Source organism: Chiroxiphia lanceolata, chromosome 4 (assembly GCF_009829145.1).
Source record: "Chiroxiphia lanceolata isolate bChiLan1 chromosome 4, bChiLan1.pri, whole genome shotgun sequence".
In the NCBI taxonomy this organism is placed as follows: domain Eukaryota; kingdom Metazoa; phylum Chordata; class Aves; order Passeriformes; family Pipridae; genus Chiroxiphia; species Chiroxiphia lanceolata.
The window spans coordinates 6,292,256-6,309,458 of NC_045640.1; the positions used below are offsets into that span (position 1 = coordinate 6,292,256).

General features: G+C 45.2%; 1 protein-coding gene across 1 annotated transcript; it reads left to right on the forward strand.

Annotated features, from left to right (window-relative positions):
* The first annotated feature begins 11,610 nt into the window (after positions 1–11,610).
* LOC116786221 (T-cell surface glycoprotein CD8 alpha chain-like) lies at positions 11,611–16,780 on the forward strand. Its single transcript, XM_032686648.1, has 6 exons — positions 11,611–11,669; positions 12,242–12,607; positions 13,162–13,251; positions 13,752–13,868; positions 14,243–14,273; positions 15,906–16,780. Exons 1-6 carry the CDS (start codon positions 11,624–11,626, stop codon positions 15,949–15,951), a joined length of 696 nt encoding a protein of 231 aa, XP_032542539.1. The 5' UTR covers positions 11,611–11,623; the 3' UTR covers positions 15,952–16,780.
* The last annotated feature ends 423 nt before the right edge of the window (positions 16,781–17,203 follow it).

Sequence of the window (17,203 nt, forward strand, 5' to 3'; positions counted from 1 at the left end):
TTTTTCCCTCTGCCTGCAGCTGCTTTTGAAATCCCAGTTCTGTTTCCCACACTTGAGGTGTCCTGACCCTTATATCTGTACCTTCCTCAGCTCTCCCACCTCTCAGCCAGCACAGGAGATGGCCTCCCATGGCCAAGCAGCCAGGGCTGGGTCTGGGCAGCAAAAGGCAGGCTGTACACCCCAATCCTCCTCTCTCACAGGAAGGTGAGCAGCCTCAGGGGTAGCCCTGGCCAGTCCACTCCTCCTTCCACCATCCCCCTGATCAGGACATCCCCACAATGTCTGACCCTCGCTGGAACCCTCCGAGACAGCACCATGCTGTCTTGATAGACTTCAGTCACTTATCCCTACTCCAGTAACACCTGCTCAAAGGATAGGGATTTACCCCTCAGCTCTCTGCCCATCCGAAGCAAAGAATTTGCTCCATGTCTGAATTCCCCAACTAGGCTTCATTATTCCTTTGTAATTTGGAAAAAAACCAACCAAACAAAAGAAACACCTAGATGCCACATCATATGTGTGCAGTAAAAACAAGAGAGGACAGCAATATCCAAGGATGATGCCGGGCCTGTGGAAAAACAGGTTTGGGCAGTTTACCAATGGAAATGATGAAAAAAATGCTAGTAATTTCTATAATCATCAATAGGGTGTTTTAGTCAGTAAACCTGGGAGAGGTTTTAGCTGCAGGTTTCACAACTGCGAGAGCCAATGGAATAAAAACACCTCCCATTTCACAGACTTTTTCCCAGAGCATACATCAGCAAGAAACAGAAACAATAATAAAAAGATGCTTTTATGCCTGGGAAAATTAGCTCAGTCCCCTGATATCTGCACCTTCCATGCTGAGAGTACATTGATGATGCCAGTCAAGGGTCAGGGATGCCACATTATGTTGTAGCATATGGGGCAAAGGGATGCTTCCATCGTGAAAACTAATGGGAAAGTATTTCTGTGCATCTCTGCCAATGGCATAATCCCTGGATCCAAGGAGAGAGAGGAAGAGAGGTGATGGCAGTGCCTGTCACAGCATTGCTTCAGCCATGATGTCCTGGCAAATGAGGGTCCCCAGTTTATTCCTTGTTTCCTTCCAAGGATGGATCAGCCTTCTCCTGTCTCCCACTGTCACTCTCTTTCCTGCAGCAAGGAACATCCATACCTAGAAGGGAAAATAATGGAATTTTATGTATGGCGCCAAACCCTCACTTCAGCAGTAAATAAACTGTGTCATCTGAAATGACAAGAGGAGACACCCCAAAGTCTGGACAAAGAAGAAAGGCTTTTGCATAGGACAAGGAGGGTTTTGCAGATCTATGGGTTCAAGCATAAAACATCACCTGTGTTGTGCTCATGCCCACGAATTATTAGGCATAAATTGTAAAGGAGATCAGAAATTACATGGTGCAATAGTCTGTTATTATTGCTATTTCTTTTACACTGTATAGTGTATATATCACATCTGTTCTTAGAACATACTGCATATATGTTCTATATAGAATAAATAATATATAGAAAATATATAGAGAATACAGGAAATATATATATTCTATAATATAAAAAAAAATATTCCAGTTGCTCAATAAACAGTACATATCTTGAGAGCATTAAAATATTCAAAGGACAAGGTACAGAGCAGAAATACAAGTATTTCAAGCATTGCAGTAAATAGTCTTTGCGTTTTTGTCAAACTTCTATAAATGCATTTTTATAAAATTGTCAGTCTTTACAGAATATTTCAGTTGTTGATCTAATATTGGAAGTGCTCAATTTTTTTTTTTTATTCTTTTAAGCTGCTTGGTCATTTTTATGTGGATGGTCTGTGTTTTTATGATGCAAAAAAATAAATACAATCAGGTGCAATTGAAAACATTCAATTGAAAACAAGCTAGTGATAGGAGAGTGACGTTACCTCTGACTTTAAAGCTCCTAACATATAAAAAAATTAATTTTGCAGAGTCATAAACACAGCTGAGTGAGGCACACTAAAGAAGAGGTTGAATAACATCTCTAACAAATGGTTAAACTTGAAATCCGTGCAAAAGGAAAGGAGATACATTATCCATGGGCGCTGTTTAAATTCCTTCAGATTTATCCTTGGCCAGAACAGCTCCGTGCAGAGTAGCCACTTATTTAATATGTCCTCCTGGCAGGAGAAATGGAGCCACAGCAGGACTTCTAAGCATCCAGATCAGATCTGTTAAATGGGAATTTCTAAATGTCTTTTTCTGTCACCATATAAAATCAGATGTTTCCCAGAAGCTGCAAATAAACCCCAAAAAATCCACTGGGGAAAAAAACTGCTGTCAGGCAGCATAAGTACTTCTTGCCCCTGTTTTTCTGGACTTCATTGCATTTTATTCAATAAACTAAAAATAACAATGTGTTAAGTTTCTGGTTTATAGAAACCAGAAATGTTTTCTTTAATATTATTCTAATATTAATATTTAATATTATTTCTGGTTATTAAATTATATATTATTTGCTGAAATAAATAATAAATACTTGTGTATATCAATACATCTATAGTGTGTGCACTCAGGGTGAGATCTGCAGCTTCTGTGGGATTATAAACAAATATTTGTTATTCCAGCGTTTGTTTAACTGGAACACATATCAGACCAAGTTAAAAATAAATTTACATAAAGTGTGTATTTTGCTTCTCTACTGCTTTGCTAAAGGTAAATTTGAGTTCATACACCAGTGGTATGAAACAAAACTCATCCCTGCTTTAAATGTTTGCAAGATGACAGGAGTCTTAATATTCCTCCTGTAGATGTTCATTTTCTTTCTGCTGAAGTTCAACTTCTCATTTAGCCTTTAAGATATATGTGTGCATGAAGGGGGGGGGAGGCTGCATCACACTTTCAAAAGAGAGAATATCATTATTACTATTGGCACTTTCTGAGCTAGCTAATAAATTAAAACCAGATACGAAACACTCCAAACAAAAAAAGTCCCAGCGATGACATCAGCTCAGAAGTTTTTCTCTGCCAGGTACAACGTATCTACGTGCTGTTGCAACAGGGATCTCACACAACAAACTTATTTAGTTCATTTAGCATAAAACCTCCAAATCCCGAAGATTAATCACCCAGCTTGCAGTCAGCATAAAAAGGAAACCTGTTCAGATGGCAAAGCTCTCTCCGTCTCTCCCAGAAGCTCCTTGGAGGGCTGGGAGCCCTCAGGCAGCCCAGCTGACACAGGCACTTATGAGTTTGTCTCCTTGGCTTTTTTTGGCTCAGGCAATGAAAAACAGCTAAATTTTGTCTTGCCCTGGACTGAGCCTCTGCATCAGGCAGGAAAAAAAATGGTCCTGCAGAAATCTTGAGTGCCTGCAGGAGAAGTTTTGCAGCACTGACTTTTTCAAGGGCTTGAGCTTTGCCAGGAAACACTAAAGAATTCTGGATTTCCCCGCATAGAGCACGGGGAGCGATGGACGCTTCCAAAGAAAAGTGAGGACAACAGGAAACAGCCTGAAGTTGTCCCAGGAGAAGTTGAGTTTGGATATTAGGAAACATTTCTTCAGCAAAAGTGTTGTCAGGCACTGGAACAAGCTGCCCAGGGCAGTGGTTGAGGAATTTAAAAGATGTGTAAATGTGCCACTTGTGGATATGGTTTAGTAGTGGCCTTGGCACTGCTGGGTTAAGGTTGGGACTTGATGTTCTTAAAGGTCCTTTCCATCCTAAACAATTCTGTGATTCTGTGATGAGCCCACAAGCTGGTGCCAACCACGGGCACCCTTCCTGCTGCAGTGAGCCCCATGTCCCGTCCCACCCCTTCCTTCAGGCTGTGAGCACGGTGCAGAGAGCCTTACCCTGCCCCAGGTGCAAGCCACGTCGGTTTTTCTGCTCCTCTTCTCTGCTGGTGGTTAAAACATCCAGCCAGGAGGTCGGGCACCGACACACAGTGTGCACCCACCCTCCCTCCCCGCAGGGCTGAGCAGTGAGGAGAGCTGTGGCTCAAGAGACATCTCTGTCCCCAGAGCTGCGCGTGTGATTTCACCCACCACATATCCTGTCGCTCCCTCCCAGCGCCGACAGCCGGGGCTGCAGGCTGTGCAGGCAGCATGAAGTGCAGCACAAAACCGCGGTGGTGGGCAGCTGCCTCCGGGGGCAGGCACGGCATTCCGGATCCACGCTGCTCTTCCCCAGGGCAGCATGGCCCATGGCAGAAACCACAGCGGAGTCCCACCGTGCCAGAGAATCATAGCATCATAAATCATACAATCAGAGAATAATAGAATCGTTTAGGTTGGAAAAAACCTCCAGTCCAACCTTCAACCAAATACCTCAATGCCGCATCACAAAGTTCCACGTCTACTTGTTTTTTGAACAGTATCAGTGACAATGACTTCACCACTGCCCTGGGCAGCCCATTCCAATTCTTAATCCCTCCTTCAGTGAAGAAATTTTTCCTACTATCCAACCTGAACCTCCCTTGGCTCAACCTGAGGCCGTTTCCCCTTGTCCTGTCAACATCTGAGCTCTCTGCAGGTACACCAGGGAGGAGATGCTGAGCTGCTGGGGTCAGGGGGCAGCAGAACTGCTGCTGTTCCTCAGCAAAGCTCAAGGTGCAATCCTTGTCCAGCACAAGCACGAGGTAAACTTGCTAACTGATGTCTCAGGGAGAGGTGCAGGGCTATGGGGCTTCAAAACATTATGCCTTAACATCAATACCGAATGCAAAATTCAAGTTGAGATATTTCCTATCAGTCTCTTCAAAAACAATTGAGACTAAATATTTCTGGGGACAGGGATTATATATTCCCTCCTCTGGTCCCCAAACCTGGGTCTCTCCTTACTTTACCAAAACTGGAACACAAATTGAGGTAATTGCCCAGGGTCAAACATCTTTCCCCGCCCTTATTCCTCTTCCAAGGCTGAGAAATTCAGGATGCTCTGGAGTGTAAAATAGAGAAAGGAAGAACTCACCGTCCTTCTCTGTCTGCTCCCAACACCAAAGGTGTCTTGCTTGAGGTCCCAGGTAAGCATGGAATTGCTCCAGTGCTCCCTGTGGGGGGATGAAGGGGAGTGATGTACTAAAGATGGCCATAAGCATCCTCAGTGGTGCCATTTATGGGTGGACACACCATGCAGAGCTGGTGATACAGCCCCTTTTCCCTTCCCTGTGCCCCTGTTGGCTGTAAAGTGAGCAGCCAAAGGAGAGTCCCAAAGGGCTGTGGAAAGAGCCCTGTCCCACCACAAGGACAGAGGGACGTGGACACAGGCCCTACAGGGGCCACCTCCAACCCATCATCTTCCAGCTCACACGAACTGGACACGCAGGTTGGAAAGCCACAGGCAGTTCATGTGTGTGTACCTCCTGTATCCTGCATGTAAACACACCTAGAACACAGTTTCTTTCTCTATGCAGTGGTAACCACATGGAAGAGTTGGACCCTGCCCTTTTTCTCTCACTATAGTGCAGAGGACAGAAATGTTGGGACAGCTGTGGAGAACCGCAGGATCCATTGCCAAGATAAATGTCCTTGTGCAGGGTCAACAGCTAAGGGAGATGTAAGTGTTCTGCATTAAAGAATGAGATAATTGGAAAATTAATAGTGTTTCAGAGGAAATGGATGTGGAGATTCATAACAAATGGCTTCCTTAACGTGACACATTGAAATGAGATCTCACAGTTAAGAATATAAAAATGACTGGTTTGGTTCTGAGCAAAGGTTCATCCAGACAACTTTTCTGTCTCCAACATTGGCTATGAACAAATGGCTAAGGAATAATGACAAGACAATCATATATGATGCTCTCCTTTAATATTCAGTCTATTTTTAACTAAATAGATTTCCTGAGCCTGTTGCTGTCTATTGAGTAACCCACAATGAATTTCTCTTCCAAGCATGTGCCCAGGCTCTCCATCCACAGTGTCCTTTGTTGGGGACATCATTGGGTGAAGAATGACTTCTTTTGCTTTCAGTCTCACCAACATCATCTGCTGCCCCTTACTGTCTGTATTGGAAAAGGCAGGGAATAATCAATCCCTCTCCACTCTCTCCTAGCCACTCACAGTTCTGGAGACCTTTAGTGTTTAGCCACTTAAATAATTTTTTCAGACCAGAGAGTCCTAGTCTGCCACACAAAACTCATCCCAGACCTTTGATCCTACATTTTGCCCTGCTCTGAACCTTTTCTTGTTCTACTACTTCTTTTTTGAGTCCTCTCTGTGACATGAAGTGTGATACCAAGACACAGCATTCAAGGATTTATGCATTGCATTGGACCATGCATTGGCCATGGACTGGACCACTGGACCATACAATGACAAAGCTGTCTGTGTTCTCTGTTTTATACCTCATTTCATTCCTACCTGGTAACATCCCATTTGCTTTTCCTGATGGGCAATGGGTTGATGTTCCCACGGTAGTACCTGTCTTAACCCAAATTTCCACCCCTGAATTTGACTGCTGATTTTATAGGAAAGTCAGGACTGGTTTTCCTTGAGTGGATTACTTCACAATCACCTACTCCAAATTTCACCTGCCCCTGTATTGCCCAGTCTCTGAAAGATCCAGTTGCTGCCCTTTGATGCAGCCATCCCTCTTCCCCTCTGTCCCTTTTGAATAAGGTGTTATGGCTCAGAGTTGCATCTTACAGGTCTAATTCAACAGCAAGGGTTGGGGCTTCTTTTCAAATAAATGCAAAATTGAGTAGAAATAAGTTGTATGAGCCAGCAAATGCTCTTAGCAGGACCACAAAATGGACGAAGCAAGTAATCTCAGGCAAGTCTTGGGCTTCCATAGTGCCAGCACTGCCAGCAGGAGACATGGAGAAAGGAAATGGGAACCCTTCCTCCATTTTGCTATGGAAATTGAATTTCCTTCTCAAAGGTTTTAACAGTAAAGATGCACGGCAAAACTCTTTTCTGGGAAAGTCCTCCTGCACCACACAGATGGACCCAGAAACTCCCTGAGTTATCTCCACCAGGATTTCCAGCCTAAGGTCTTCAGGGAAGAAGGTTAGTGTGCAGCAAGGAAGGACATTACAAGACTCTGGATTGGTGGTGACAGGAGAAATCAGCTCCCAGGGCTGGGGGGATAATACCAAGGCTATGAGACCCTGGAAGGGGGCTGAAATCAGAGGACAACAATCAAACAGTGCCTTGAACCCAAGAGAAATTCAATTCTGGAAATTGGAAAGGAGAAGATGAGCCCAGTTCACTGAGTAAAGAATGCTGGAACTGTTCAGACAAAAATATTATACAGTGGACTCAAACAGATGATTTTCGCTTTCTTAAGGGAAGTCTATATACAGTTAGAAAAACTTTAGGTCTTTTGCAGTTCTGGACTGAATCTCTGTGGTATTTTGGAGACTGGAGCAGCAGAAAACCAGCCTGTCCACTGTTAATTCCAGCTGGGGCACTGGCAGAGTAAATTGTCACCCAGTCCCCAAAAGGTGCCATCACAGACTGCTGATTTACCAAATGCCTGCACAAAGGAGTTCTGCAGCATCAAAAGAGAAGGTGCAGGAAGCCTCTGCAAGGAAAACTCATTACACATCCAGGTCTTTTTCTATCACACTTCCAGTTGAGGTACCAACATTATGGAGATTTTCAACCCAGTGATCAGTTAAAGGGCTACACCACAAAGAGGTGGGAGCACGGGAATGTTTGTGGTTTGCATTCTGGATTTTAAGCTGTGTGACGTGTACACGCGAGAGTACCCAGAAGAGTGGGCAGTATTGACCACTGAACTGGAAACACATGGCTACAGTGGAAACACAGAGTGCGAGTACCTGTTGTGTGACAGTTTCACTTGACATTCTGCAAGCCCCTTTGGTGCTGCAAAGCTCTGCAAAGAAAAAGGGGGGCAGCAAGTTGCTCATAAACCACAGCTTCACTTCACACCGGAAGGACTGTGTGCTGGAGTCTCAACATTTTATTTTTTCCTCTGTTTGAAGGAAAAAAAAAAAAAAAGCTCGTGATTTGCGACTAAATTTTGAAATCTTCATTAAAATTTTCCATTCCTCCTTGTGAAATAGGAATGGAAAGTTTCAATGCAATCCTTCAAAGATTTACAACAGGAAGAGTCAGCAGTGCTGCGGCAAACACAGTCCAGTGTCACCTCCTGAGTTACCATCACTGATCACTCACAGGGATCAAACAGCACATGCAGCATCATTGCTTGGCAATTGGACATCCTCATGGAGCACTGTGAGGAGACACCGTGGGCAGCAGAACAGTGGACCTGACAGAGCACAGTCATTTTGGGACCCTTCTGTGTTCACCAGCCATTGCAGCATGACTCCCATATCCTGAGAGACACCACACAATGTCTGTTATTACTGACACCAAGAAACTGAAGAGTTTCTTACCCCTTGAAAAAGTCCCTGAGATTGTTCCACCAAATGACTAAGAAGTAAAACATACCCAAAACTCAGCATCTCCTCCAGCTCCCTCTCATTTCCCATGCCTTCTCTGTCAAATGGGTGCAAGCAAGGAATCCTAAATTCATCTCCTGCTAAGCCTCATTCAAAAACAGGTGGATCCCTCTTGCTCTGTCTTGTCCCTGCATGATTTTTCTCTCTTTTCGCCTTGTTCCTGTCTTCTTCTGCTAATTATTTTACATTAATTAAATAAAGACCGAGGCTGACCTTAGTGTATAAAGATAAACCTCATTCACAAGCACCTTAGGTTGGAGTGCTCAGAGCCCTGCAACCTTAGCTATGAGTAAAATGAAACTTATTGGTAAGTTTGGGAGAAAAAAGAAATTATCCTTTACTGTCTAATCAACCTGTCCGTTCTCCTGACTTCTCTTATATGATGCTCTGCAGAAGTAACTGGTTGTCCGAGTGTTTTTTCTTCTTCCTTAGTCATATGATAACTGAGGCACTACAACAGAAATTTTTAATAAAACATGTTATTAATGCTGGTGTTCATTGATTTGGGTTAGGTCCTCAGTTAAACAATGACAATCTATTGTAAAATACTGTCTAGAGAACAAACAGCCAAGTCAGGGCTTGCTGAAGACAAGGAGATTTCTTAATTAATCTGATTAATCACCTTCTCCTCCAAGTTTTGGAATTGGTCATCAGTGTTAAGCTTATGTGAACTGACCTAAATTATTTCTACAAGTGTTGATTTTAAAGTAGAGCTTTTTCCTTGAGGCCCTGCTTGTGTCCTGGAGCCTTCCTTAATCAAATAATTGCCACTGCAACTGCTTTAATTTTTCTTATTTGTTCCTGTGTGAAATAGAAACAGCATTGTAGATGTGTGACAGCCCTCTTGCAGCTATATCTCTCCACTGACAGCGAGCTTTTGCCTTGCCTTTAAAGGGTATATTCATTACCAGAGTATTGCAGGTGGCAGAAAGGAGCAGCTTCCCAGAAGCCATCTACTGCGAGTCCCCAACATCACCCTTGCCCAGCACAATGGGAAAGCGTCAGAAGAGGCAGGGAGGGACTGGTGATATCTTCTGTGTATTGGTGAGCCACAAAGTGCTTCAGCTAATAAGTGTATGAAGAGAAAAAGAAAGCCTCTGAGCTGTGATGCAAAGCATGAATGTGACAAAGGAAATGGTGGCCTTGCATAGAAACCAGCTCAATCTGTGAGCAGCAAGGACCAAGGTCTCCTCTAATGCACAGGAGGGGAATCCCTGGGTGCCGCTTTGGTACCATGGACTGATTCATAGTAAAATTCATCATTTATCAGAGACAAGAAAGAAGTGAGATATCCCTACTGAGAAAGGAAGTAGCCCTTCCTGGAGGATCCTTTCACTGTACAAATTCTCCCATCACATTCATCACCACACCTCCGAGGACATGCACTACATACTGTAGTGAAGAATCCATGCTCTACAGCAGAGTGAGAACCTAGTCTTGACAAATTTTTGACCCATACTCATTCACCAACACATTCACTTCCATTTGAACCAAACTAAAAAACAGGGAATGAGGAATTTTCCTATTTTGGTCTCCAGAAGGTTGTGCTTTTGAAAATGCTTTTGAAACACGATTTTCTGCCACTGAGTTGTAATAGTGATGGAGAGGGGAGGACTCAGGATATCAGGAACCAGCTCACTTCAGCACCCAAGAAAGCATGAGACTCAACTCTAGTCAACTACAAGGCAGGCCCCTAGTTCAGTTCCTTGTCAACATTCCTCCATCAGCCTGTGAGGGTGAGCACTTCCCAAGAGCAGCTTATCCCATTATAAAGAGAGGATGAACTGTAGTTAGAATCAGGTAAATAAACTGCCCACTGAACCAGAATGAGCCTGTGCAAGTAGCATCACTTGATGTCTTATCCGGAGGTGGCTGGAGCACTAAAAGTTGTCATTTGGCTCAAGTCTGATGTTCACATCTGCTTGACAAGATTTTGAGATCCAGATCCTTGTAATGTTATTTAATGTATGAAACCCGTTCACCCTTTATTTTGTCAAAATCTACTATTTCAAGTAGACACCACAACTACCACAGCCTCATGAAAGTATGAATTTCACACATCTCAGCAGGCTAACAGCAGCTTTCTTCACTCAGCAGGCTTTGAAGCCCAGTGAAATAAACCCAATTCCTAAACCATTGTCCATAGCTCAGCTCTGAGTAGCAGTCCCAACAGCAACATCATCAAAGTCAGCAGCACCTGTTGTCTGACAGACACAGGATTAAAAGGCTTTCTTTGCAAAGGGATAATAGAAAAACCAAACCTCACACAAAAAAAACCCCAAGCAACAGGATAGCCTGGAAGAAAGAAATAAATCCAACACCAGCCCAGCCGCTTGCTATCTGGTGAAACTATTCTTACTGTATGTGCAGAGCTCCAGGAAGCATCACCCATCCCCATGTGCCAGTGGTCACCCAGAGGCAGCAGGAAGGGCCCTCTCTGTTGATGCATACAAAGGTTTTCTTGGCAGGGCGGAAGACCCTGTGGTTAGAGAAGAGAACCACAAGTTGTTAAAACAAAGAAAAAGCAAAGCATACCCCAGGGCGCTCTTGGTATGTTCAGCTGACAGACCACCTGCCTTGCTCAAAGTGGCTTTTGCTGAGCAATTGCAGAGATGAATTGACCAAAGAATTGCAAAGAGAACAATTAAACACCTGAAGAAACCATCTGTGTGCCAGCAACACATGTGCTTGGAGATAAATGATATGCATATATATGCCATGAAACACCTGTGTCTCACTTGCTGGGTATGAGAATACTCTGGGCTCTGCCATCCACATGAGACCCTCTGAGTGTGCTTAAGGGAAGGATGCAGAATCCCTGTCAAGAAACACAACCTGAGGCCTTCAGCCAAAGGATGAGACTTGTCCGTGACTTCTGTGGAGCTGGAGCTGCTGTGGACCTCCAGAGGGCTGGGGGACAGCAGGCTGGGGTGCCTGATCCTACCTCAGGCATGAGCAGCAGCACTCTGGATCTCTAGGGAATTCATGGAGGCAAAAGCCTTGAGTAAGAACAAAGAAGGATAAAAGAGCCCAAATTTCAACCTAGAATTTAATTTCTTCAGAAATCTTTTTTTATGCTGCATTTTGCCGCAGATGCCGAGCACCGTCTCTTTGCCCAAGAGGGTCTTGATGACATCACATCCTCCCCAAAGTGAGATGCAGCCTCCAAAGTCAAGAGAGAACGATCATCTCAGCAGCACTGCACCGTCTCCAAGGGCAGACACCCCCAGCAGAAGATGGACAGGTCTCCTGTCCTTCTCCTCCTGCTCGCTCTGGGACTCTGTGAGTATGGACACGGGGTGGTGCAGCTCCTTTATCAGGAAGGGCATGGGCTCTTCTTCCCCCAAATCCAAGAAACTGGGCTAAACAGTTAAAAGGGGGGGGGGGGGGAGTAAACCAAAAAAGCTGACTTTGAGAAGTGGTCAGTAATTGCGGTGGGAAAGGCGGCATCACCTCAGCCGGCGCAGGGCAGCCAGAGGGGTGGCTGCAGCACCACAAGCACCAGGAAGGGAGCATGGTCATACAAGTGGTTCTGGAGGGGAAGGAGAAGGGGGGAAAAAGGGGGCTTAGCAGTCGGTCCTTTTAGAGATTCATTTCAGATAATCTGGAGAGGAGTAACGTCCCTGAGAAGGCAGCTGAAAGGGCAGCACCCATCTGTAAAGCCCACATGGCTGATTGATGAGCACCCTCGTGCACGATCCCAGCAAGGATTCCAACAAAACCTTCCAGTCATCCAGATACCGTGGTTCTCCCTTTGCATTTGTACTTCCATCCCATGGACAGAGCAGGAGATTTTTCCCAGAGGGGCCATTGGCTCTTCCCAAGAGGTTCCAGCAAGGATTTATCTCCTCCAGGCTACCCAGGGATCCATGGCCAGATGTATGAGATGAAGATCAGGTTTCGCAACAGCATCACCCAGCTCCGGGTGGGACAGCGGCTGGAACTGGAGTGTCAGACTGACAAGAAGGACAGTGGCATGTTCTGGGTCCACCAGGACAAGAGTGGGACCCTTCACTTCATTGTCTTCATCTCTTCCCTGTACCGAGTCACCTTCAAGGGGAATCAGAGAACATCCACACGCTTTGAGGCCAGCAAACACAACACTGTCTATCGGTTGGTAGTGAAGTCTTTCACACAGCAGGATGAGGGGAACTATTTCTGCCTCATGAATGTCAACCAAATGCTGTACTTCAGCCCTGGCCTACCTGCCTTCTTCCCAGGTGAGCAACATCTCCACCCAACCTTGCTTAGCTCTGCCAAAAAGCCCTCCTGCCTGTGCCTTTTTTAAGCAGTCTTCTCTCCCACAAAACCCAAAACATCTTGTGACCAACCCACTGCTCCTGCTGAAGGTTCCCTGCTTGCCATCTCTCCTCATGGTATTGCTCCTGCCCAAAGGCAAAGATGATTGGGCAGACCCAGCATCATTTCCCCATCCCCACTCCTCCATCCTACACATGGCTCTGAAGACATAACATCAAAGCAAAGTCCAGCACTACCCCTCCTTCCTCACCTCACATAGGTCCCAAAACTCAGGGTGCTTAGGTTGTATGAGGATAGTGGCAGACAGCAATAAATAAGGAGGCTAGAGCTCCTTACTGGCTCCTGGGAAACCCTCCTTGGAGGAGTCCCAATCTAAAATCGGATCTGTGAAGTCCCCATGGAGTTGAATGCAGGAGCATCCATACCCTGGCAGGGGTAGGAGAGCAGAAGGGCAGGAGAGAGCTTTTTTTATTGTATTTGCCTACATGCTGAATTCATCTGTTTTCACTCATAGTCACCACCACAGTGGCACCCACCACAACAAGACCCACCACCCAGCATGACAGCACCGAAAAGGACCCCTTCGTGGAGACATCAGATCCAGGTAATCTGGATGGAGGGAGGGAGGGAGAGGGGAAAAGCTGGGCTCTGGTCCACTGATACTGAGGGGGATGGTGCAGGCATTTTGGGACAGGAAGAGACTGAAAATTCATGGAGCTTTATCAGAGTTGGAAGGATTAAACTCTAACGTTTCATCCCAGCTAGGAAAGGCTTAGGATAAGGTTGAGAGTATGAGGATGCCTGGGCATGCTGGGCTGAGGGGGAGGAAGGGAAGAGCCTTGGGGGCTAGGGCTGGTTTTACTCTCATCAGGAGACACAAGAAAATGTGTGGCTATGTGTCCTCCCTCAAGTGCCCAGGAAGATGCTGGAAGCAACAGCACTGATGAAGAACATCCCTGCAGGCCCAGGGGAAGCCCTCTGCCTCACCACTAGCCTCGTGGAACACCAGGCAGGGCCCTTGGCATCTCCCTTGACTCCAGTAGAACTGGCCTTAACACCAGCTGTGAGCACCTCATGAACCTTTCCTCTTCTCCATTCCTGCAGAGACCAGCACGGAGAATGAGCTGAATTTCTTCTGTGATCTTCTCATCTGGGTTCCCTTGGCAGGTGCCTGCCTCCTGCTCCTCATCGCCCTGGCCATCACCATCACGCTCTGTCGACGTAAGACTCACCACCACCCCCTGTAGATGCTGCTGAGGGATTTTCAGCAACCTGCCAAAGTCCCTGGGGACAGCCAACAGAAATAATTCACCTTCAGGGTTCCCAGGCTGATCCTGCTACTGCTACTCACCTCACATTTTAATTCATCAAAATATTCAAAATATTTAAGTGCATTACTGTGGGAACATGAGCTGCAGCACCCCTCACTGGCATGGATTTCCTACAAAATAAGCCTGGTTTATCCTCTGTTAGTCTCAAAGATATCAGTTGCTGGGGAACATCAGCCCTACCTCACTGCAGTGTTTCTTTACTGAGCTGTGACTTGGTAGCTTTGAACTAAAACATTTTCTTACTTATTTTCTTTCTTATTTTAGGAACCAGAAGACGAAGATGCAGGTGTAAAAGGTTAGTAAGTGACAGGCATTGGTGTTTTTCTCTTAAACTTTGCAACATCTCAGTTTCAGGTAATAGAGCAGGCAGGGGCCCAAAAGCAACCTAAAAATTCCTCACCTGATGGGAGAGGTCTGTGTAATGACTAAAAAGCAAAACAAAGACAGAAGTTCTCTTCTCCCGTGGTTTTGTCTGGGGTTTTTGTTTGCTTTTTTTTATTTTTATGTAATTCAAATCACGGAGCCCTGACACTGCAGTAGACACAAACCTGAAAGACAGGAGGGGCTTGTGGTAGCCCAAAAACTTTGCACATCACATAATGCTCATAACTAACCACATTCCTGTGCTCCCAATGCACCACTCCAAACTTGAGCCTGAGGGTGACTGTATTTCATTCCTTACCCTCCCCAAACCATTCATTTGATTTCATCACTGGACATTCAGGTGTGCCCATGGATTAGATGCAAGTTATTGCATCCCAAATCCCCCTCTGAACCATTTTGGACCAAAAAAATCACCACGGCTTCAGGCCTCTATTTTCCCTACAGGTACTAAGGAACAGCAGCAGGGAGGCTGCTGCAAACTTGGATGACATTCCTGAGAAACAGCACTGCAGACAGGAACAGATTTAAAAGTAACCCAGTTTCTATGCACTCGGGAACACTTTTTTTATGCTTTCCCTCCTGCCACCCCAACCCGCCCACCATCCTGAGTCACAAGGAAAACTCCATCGCAAGGAGAATTGCAATTTGCCAGTTTGGAAAAAGAAATGCTTTTGCCCACATTCATTATCCTTCTGCAAACTGACCTCCCTGCAGCCAGTTTCTTCACCTTCCCTGCTCTGCAGGAAACCACTTCTGCAGCTTTGCAAGCCTTGGGTACCCTGGGGCTTGTGGCCAGAGAGCCACCAAGAAATCATTGCTACTGCTCCAGGCAGCCAGTGCTGGGCTAGTGCTTGGAAAAGCTGGGTAGCCAAGAAAGTTTGAGACAGCATGTTCACAGCTCTGGAGCCTCATTCTTTGCAAAGCAGAGCAATCAGATAAATTCAGGTCCTTTGTTATACATTCATGGGGCTTATAGTAAGAAAGGTCATTTTTTTTAAGGCAGAAGGCATTTTATTTTACCTGTCTGAAAAAGTGAATAGCCTGTCGTTGTTATGGTGGATATTTATTATAGCCAGTGCTCTTCTGATCCTTGTCTGCCTTTCCAAGGGAGAAATGATAACAAAGAGCTCTTCAAGCAGCCTTGCTTAGGACAATGTTTGCATTCTTCACTTATCTCAATCCCTGTTGCCAGGATGTTCGGTTCCTACAGAGAAAAAACACTTGCAGAGCTCTTCAGTTTTGTACAGATGAAGTGGTTGGGTTACAACAGAAGTCAGAGACAAATTTAAAAAGCCCCTTTTTCTTAATTAGTGTAAGAATTGATCATCATTGTGTCTTAAGACAGTCTTTCTGCTGGCTGTCACTACCTGAAATGTCGGCAGATCCTTCATTAGCACAGAGAAGATTTCGGAGCACTTTGCAGCCTGCTCTTGCAGGTCCCTGGCTGCAGACTAAGGCTAAACAAGATCAGCAGCTCATCACACATTAATTGCCTTTCTCTTCCTTTCCCATCAAAGTAAATCAAACCCTTTTCTCTCTCCAGGCCTGTGCAGGGGAAGCCCCACACCAAACCCGGCACAACAAACTGACACCTTGCAGCATCCACACCTTTGGGCTTCTGGATCGTCTCCCGGGAGCTGTCAGCACACAAACCCATCTCCTACGTTCTCTACACTGTGACTGCACCTCATGCACTCTACCCTGGCAAACTGGAAAAGACAAGATGGAGCACAGACACCCAGACAACAAGCAGCACTGTTTCTGGGAACTGCATCCTAAAACACAGCTCCTTCCAAAACTGGAGCTTTTCAAATCGATTCCCAAGGCCAAACACCCTCTCTGTTCCCAGTGGCAGGGCTCAGGCAAAGGAATCAGGTCAATCCTGATGCTGACAGGCATCAGTGATAAAATGATGAGGAATAAGGATACAAGTTGGACCTTTGCTCCAGTGTATGTTACTTCTTTCTGAAATGCAGCCAGGGCCTGACTTTGCTACCCAGTGACTTAGAAACAAATGCTCTCCACACATCCTCTGTTTGTGGTGCCATGTCTCTCCTAGGATTTTTCCTGTTTCATCTACTGTAATACAAGGCTGCACTGAGAAGGTCAATATGGATTAAAGGACCTTATTTTTTAGTTTTTTACAGTCCTGGGGGCTAAGGCTTTCCCTCATGCTATCCCTCTTCTGCTGCTACCCCCACTTCTACAGATTTCAGCAGGAATTTGGCCTGAGCAAGGAAGGTGGGATTTGCTTTCTTTCTGAAAGAAAAAAGAGGTGTTTGTCACTTGTTTTGGTTAAGTGGGACGTTTAAGATGTTGATTTTTTTGGGACATGTTGATTGACTATGGTTAAGTTCTGTTTTTTCCAATCTGTATTTGATGTAAATATTTCCTTGTTATACTTGCAAATCAAGAACTGAGACAGAAAATAAAATTATTCTAGTCAGATTCAATTAAGTGTATTTCTTGCTTTAGTTCCTAGTCTCAGAAATGCTAAAATCTTTCATGAAAATAATAAATGAGAGTTTGAGAAAGTTTTGGATGAGGGAAAAGCCAGTGATTTATACAACAGCCTAAGACTTAGGATGCCAGAGTTCAGCTTCCAGTTTACCATAGCCTAAAATCATCTCAGTGATCTTCCCAGGGATTTGCTGATGGGCCCAGGAACACTCCTCCATCCCAGGAAGGTGCTATGAAGTTGGATGCGATAAAGATTCTCAGGGTACTCTGGTATTCTTGTCACGGGGCTGATAAAAACCTGGGAAAAGCAGAAGGAAAGGAACTCTTTGATAGTCTCCTCCTCTGCAAACAAGCTGGGAAGGAGGGAAATTGAGAGAGAAG

Excerpts from the sequence above, each read along its gene's own strand:
- LOC116786221 (XM_032686648.1), top strand. The coding sequence starts at position 11,624 with ATGGACAGGTCTCCTGTCCTTCTCCTCCTGCTCGCTCTGGGACTCT. Across the intron at positions 13,252-13,751 it reads CGTGGAGACATCAGATCCAG|AGACCAGCACGGAGAATGAG; the intron begins GTAATCTGGATG and ends CCATTCCTGCAG. Across the intron at positions 14,274-15,905 it reads CGAAGATGCAGGTGTAAAAG|GCCTGTGCAGGGGAAGCCCC; the intron begins GTTAGTAAGTGA and ends TTCTCTCTCCAG.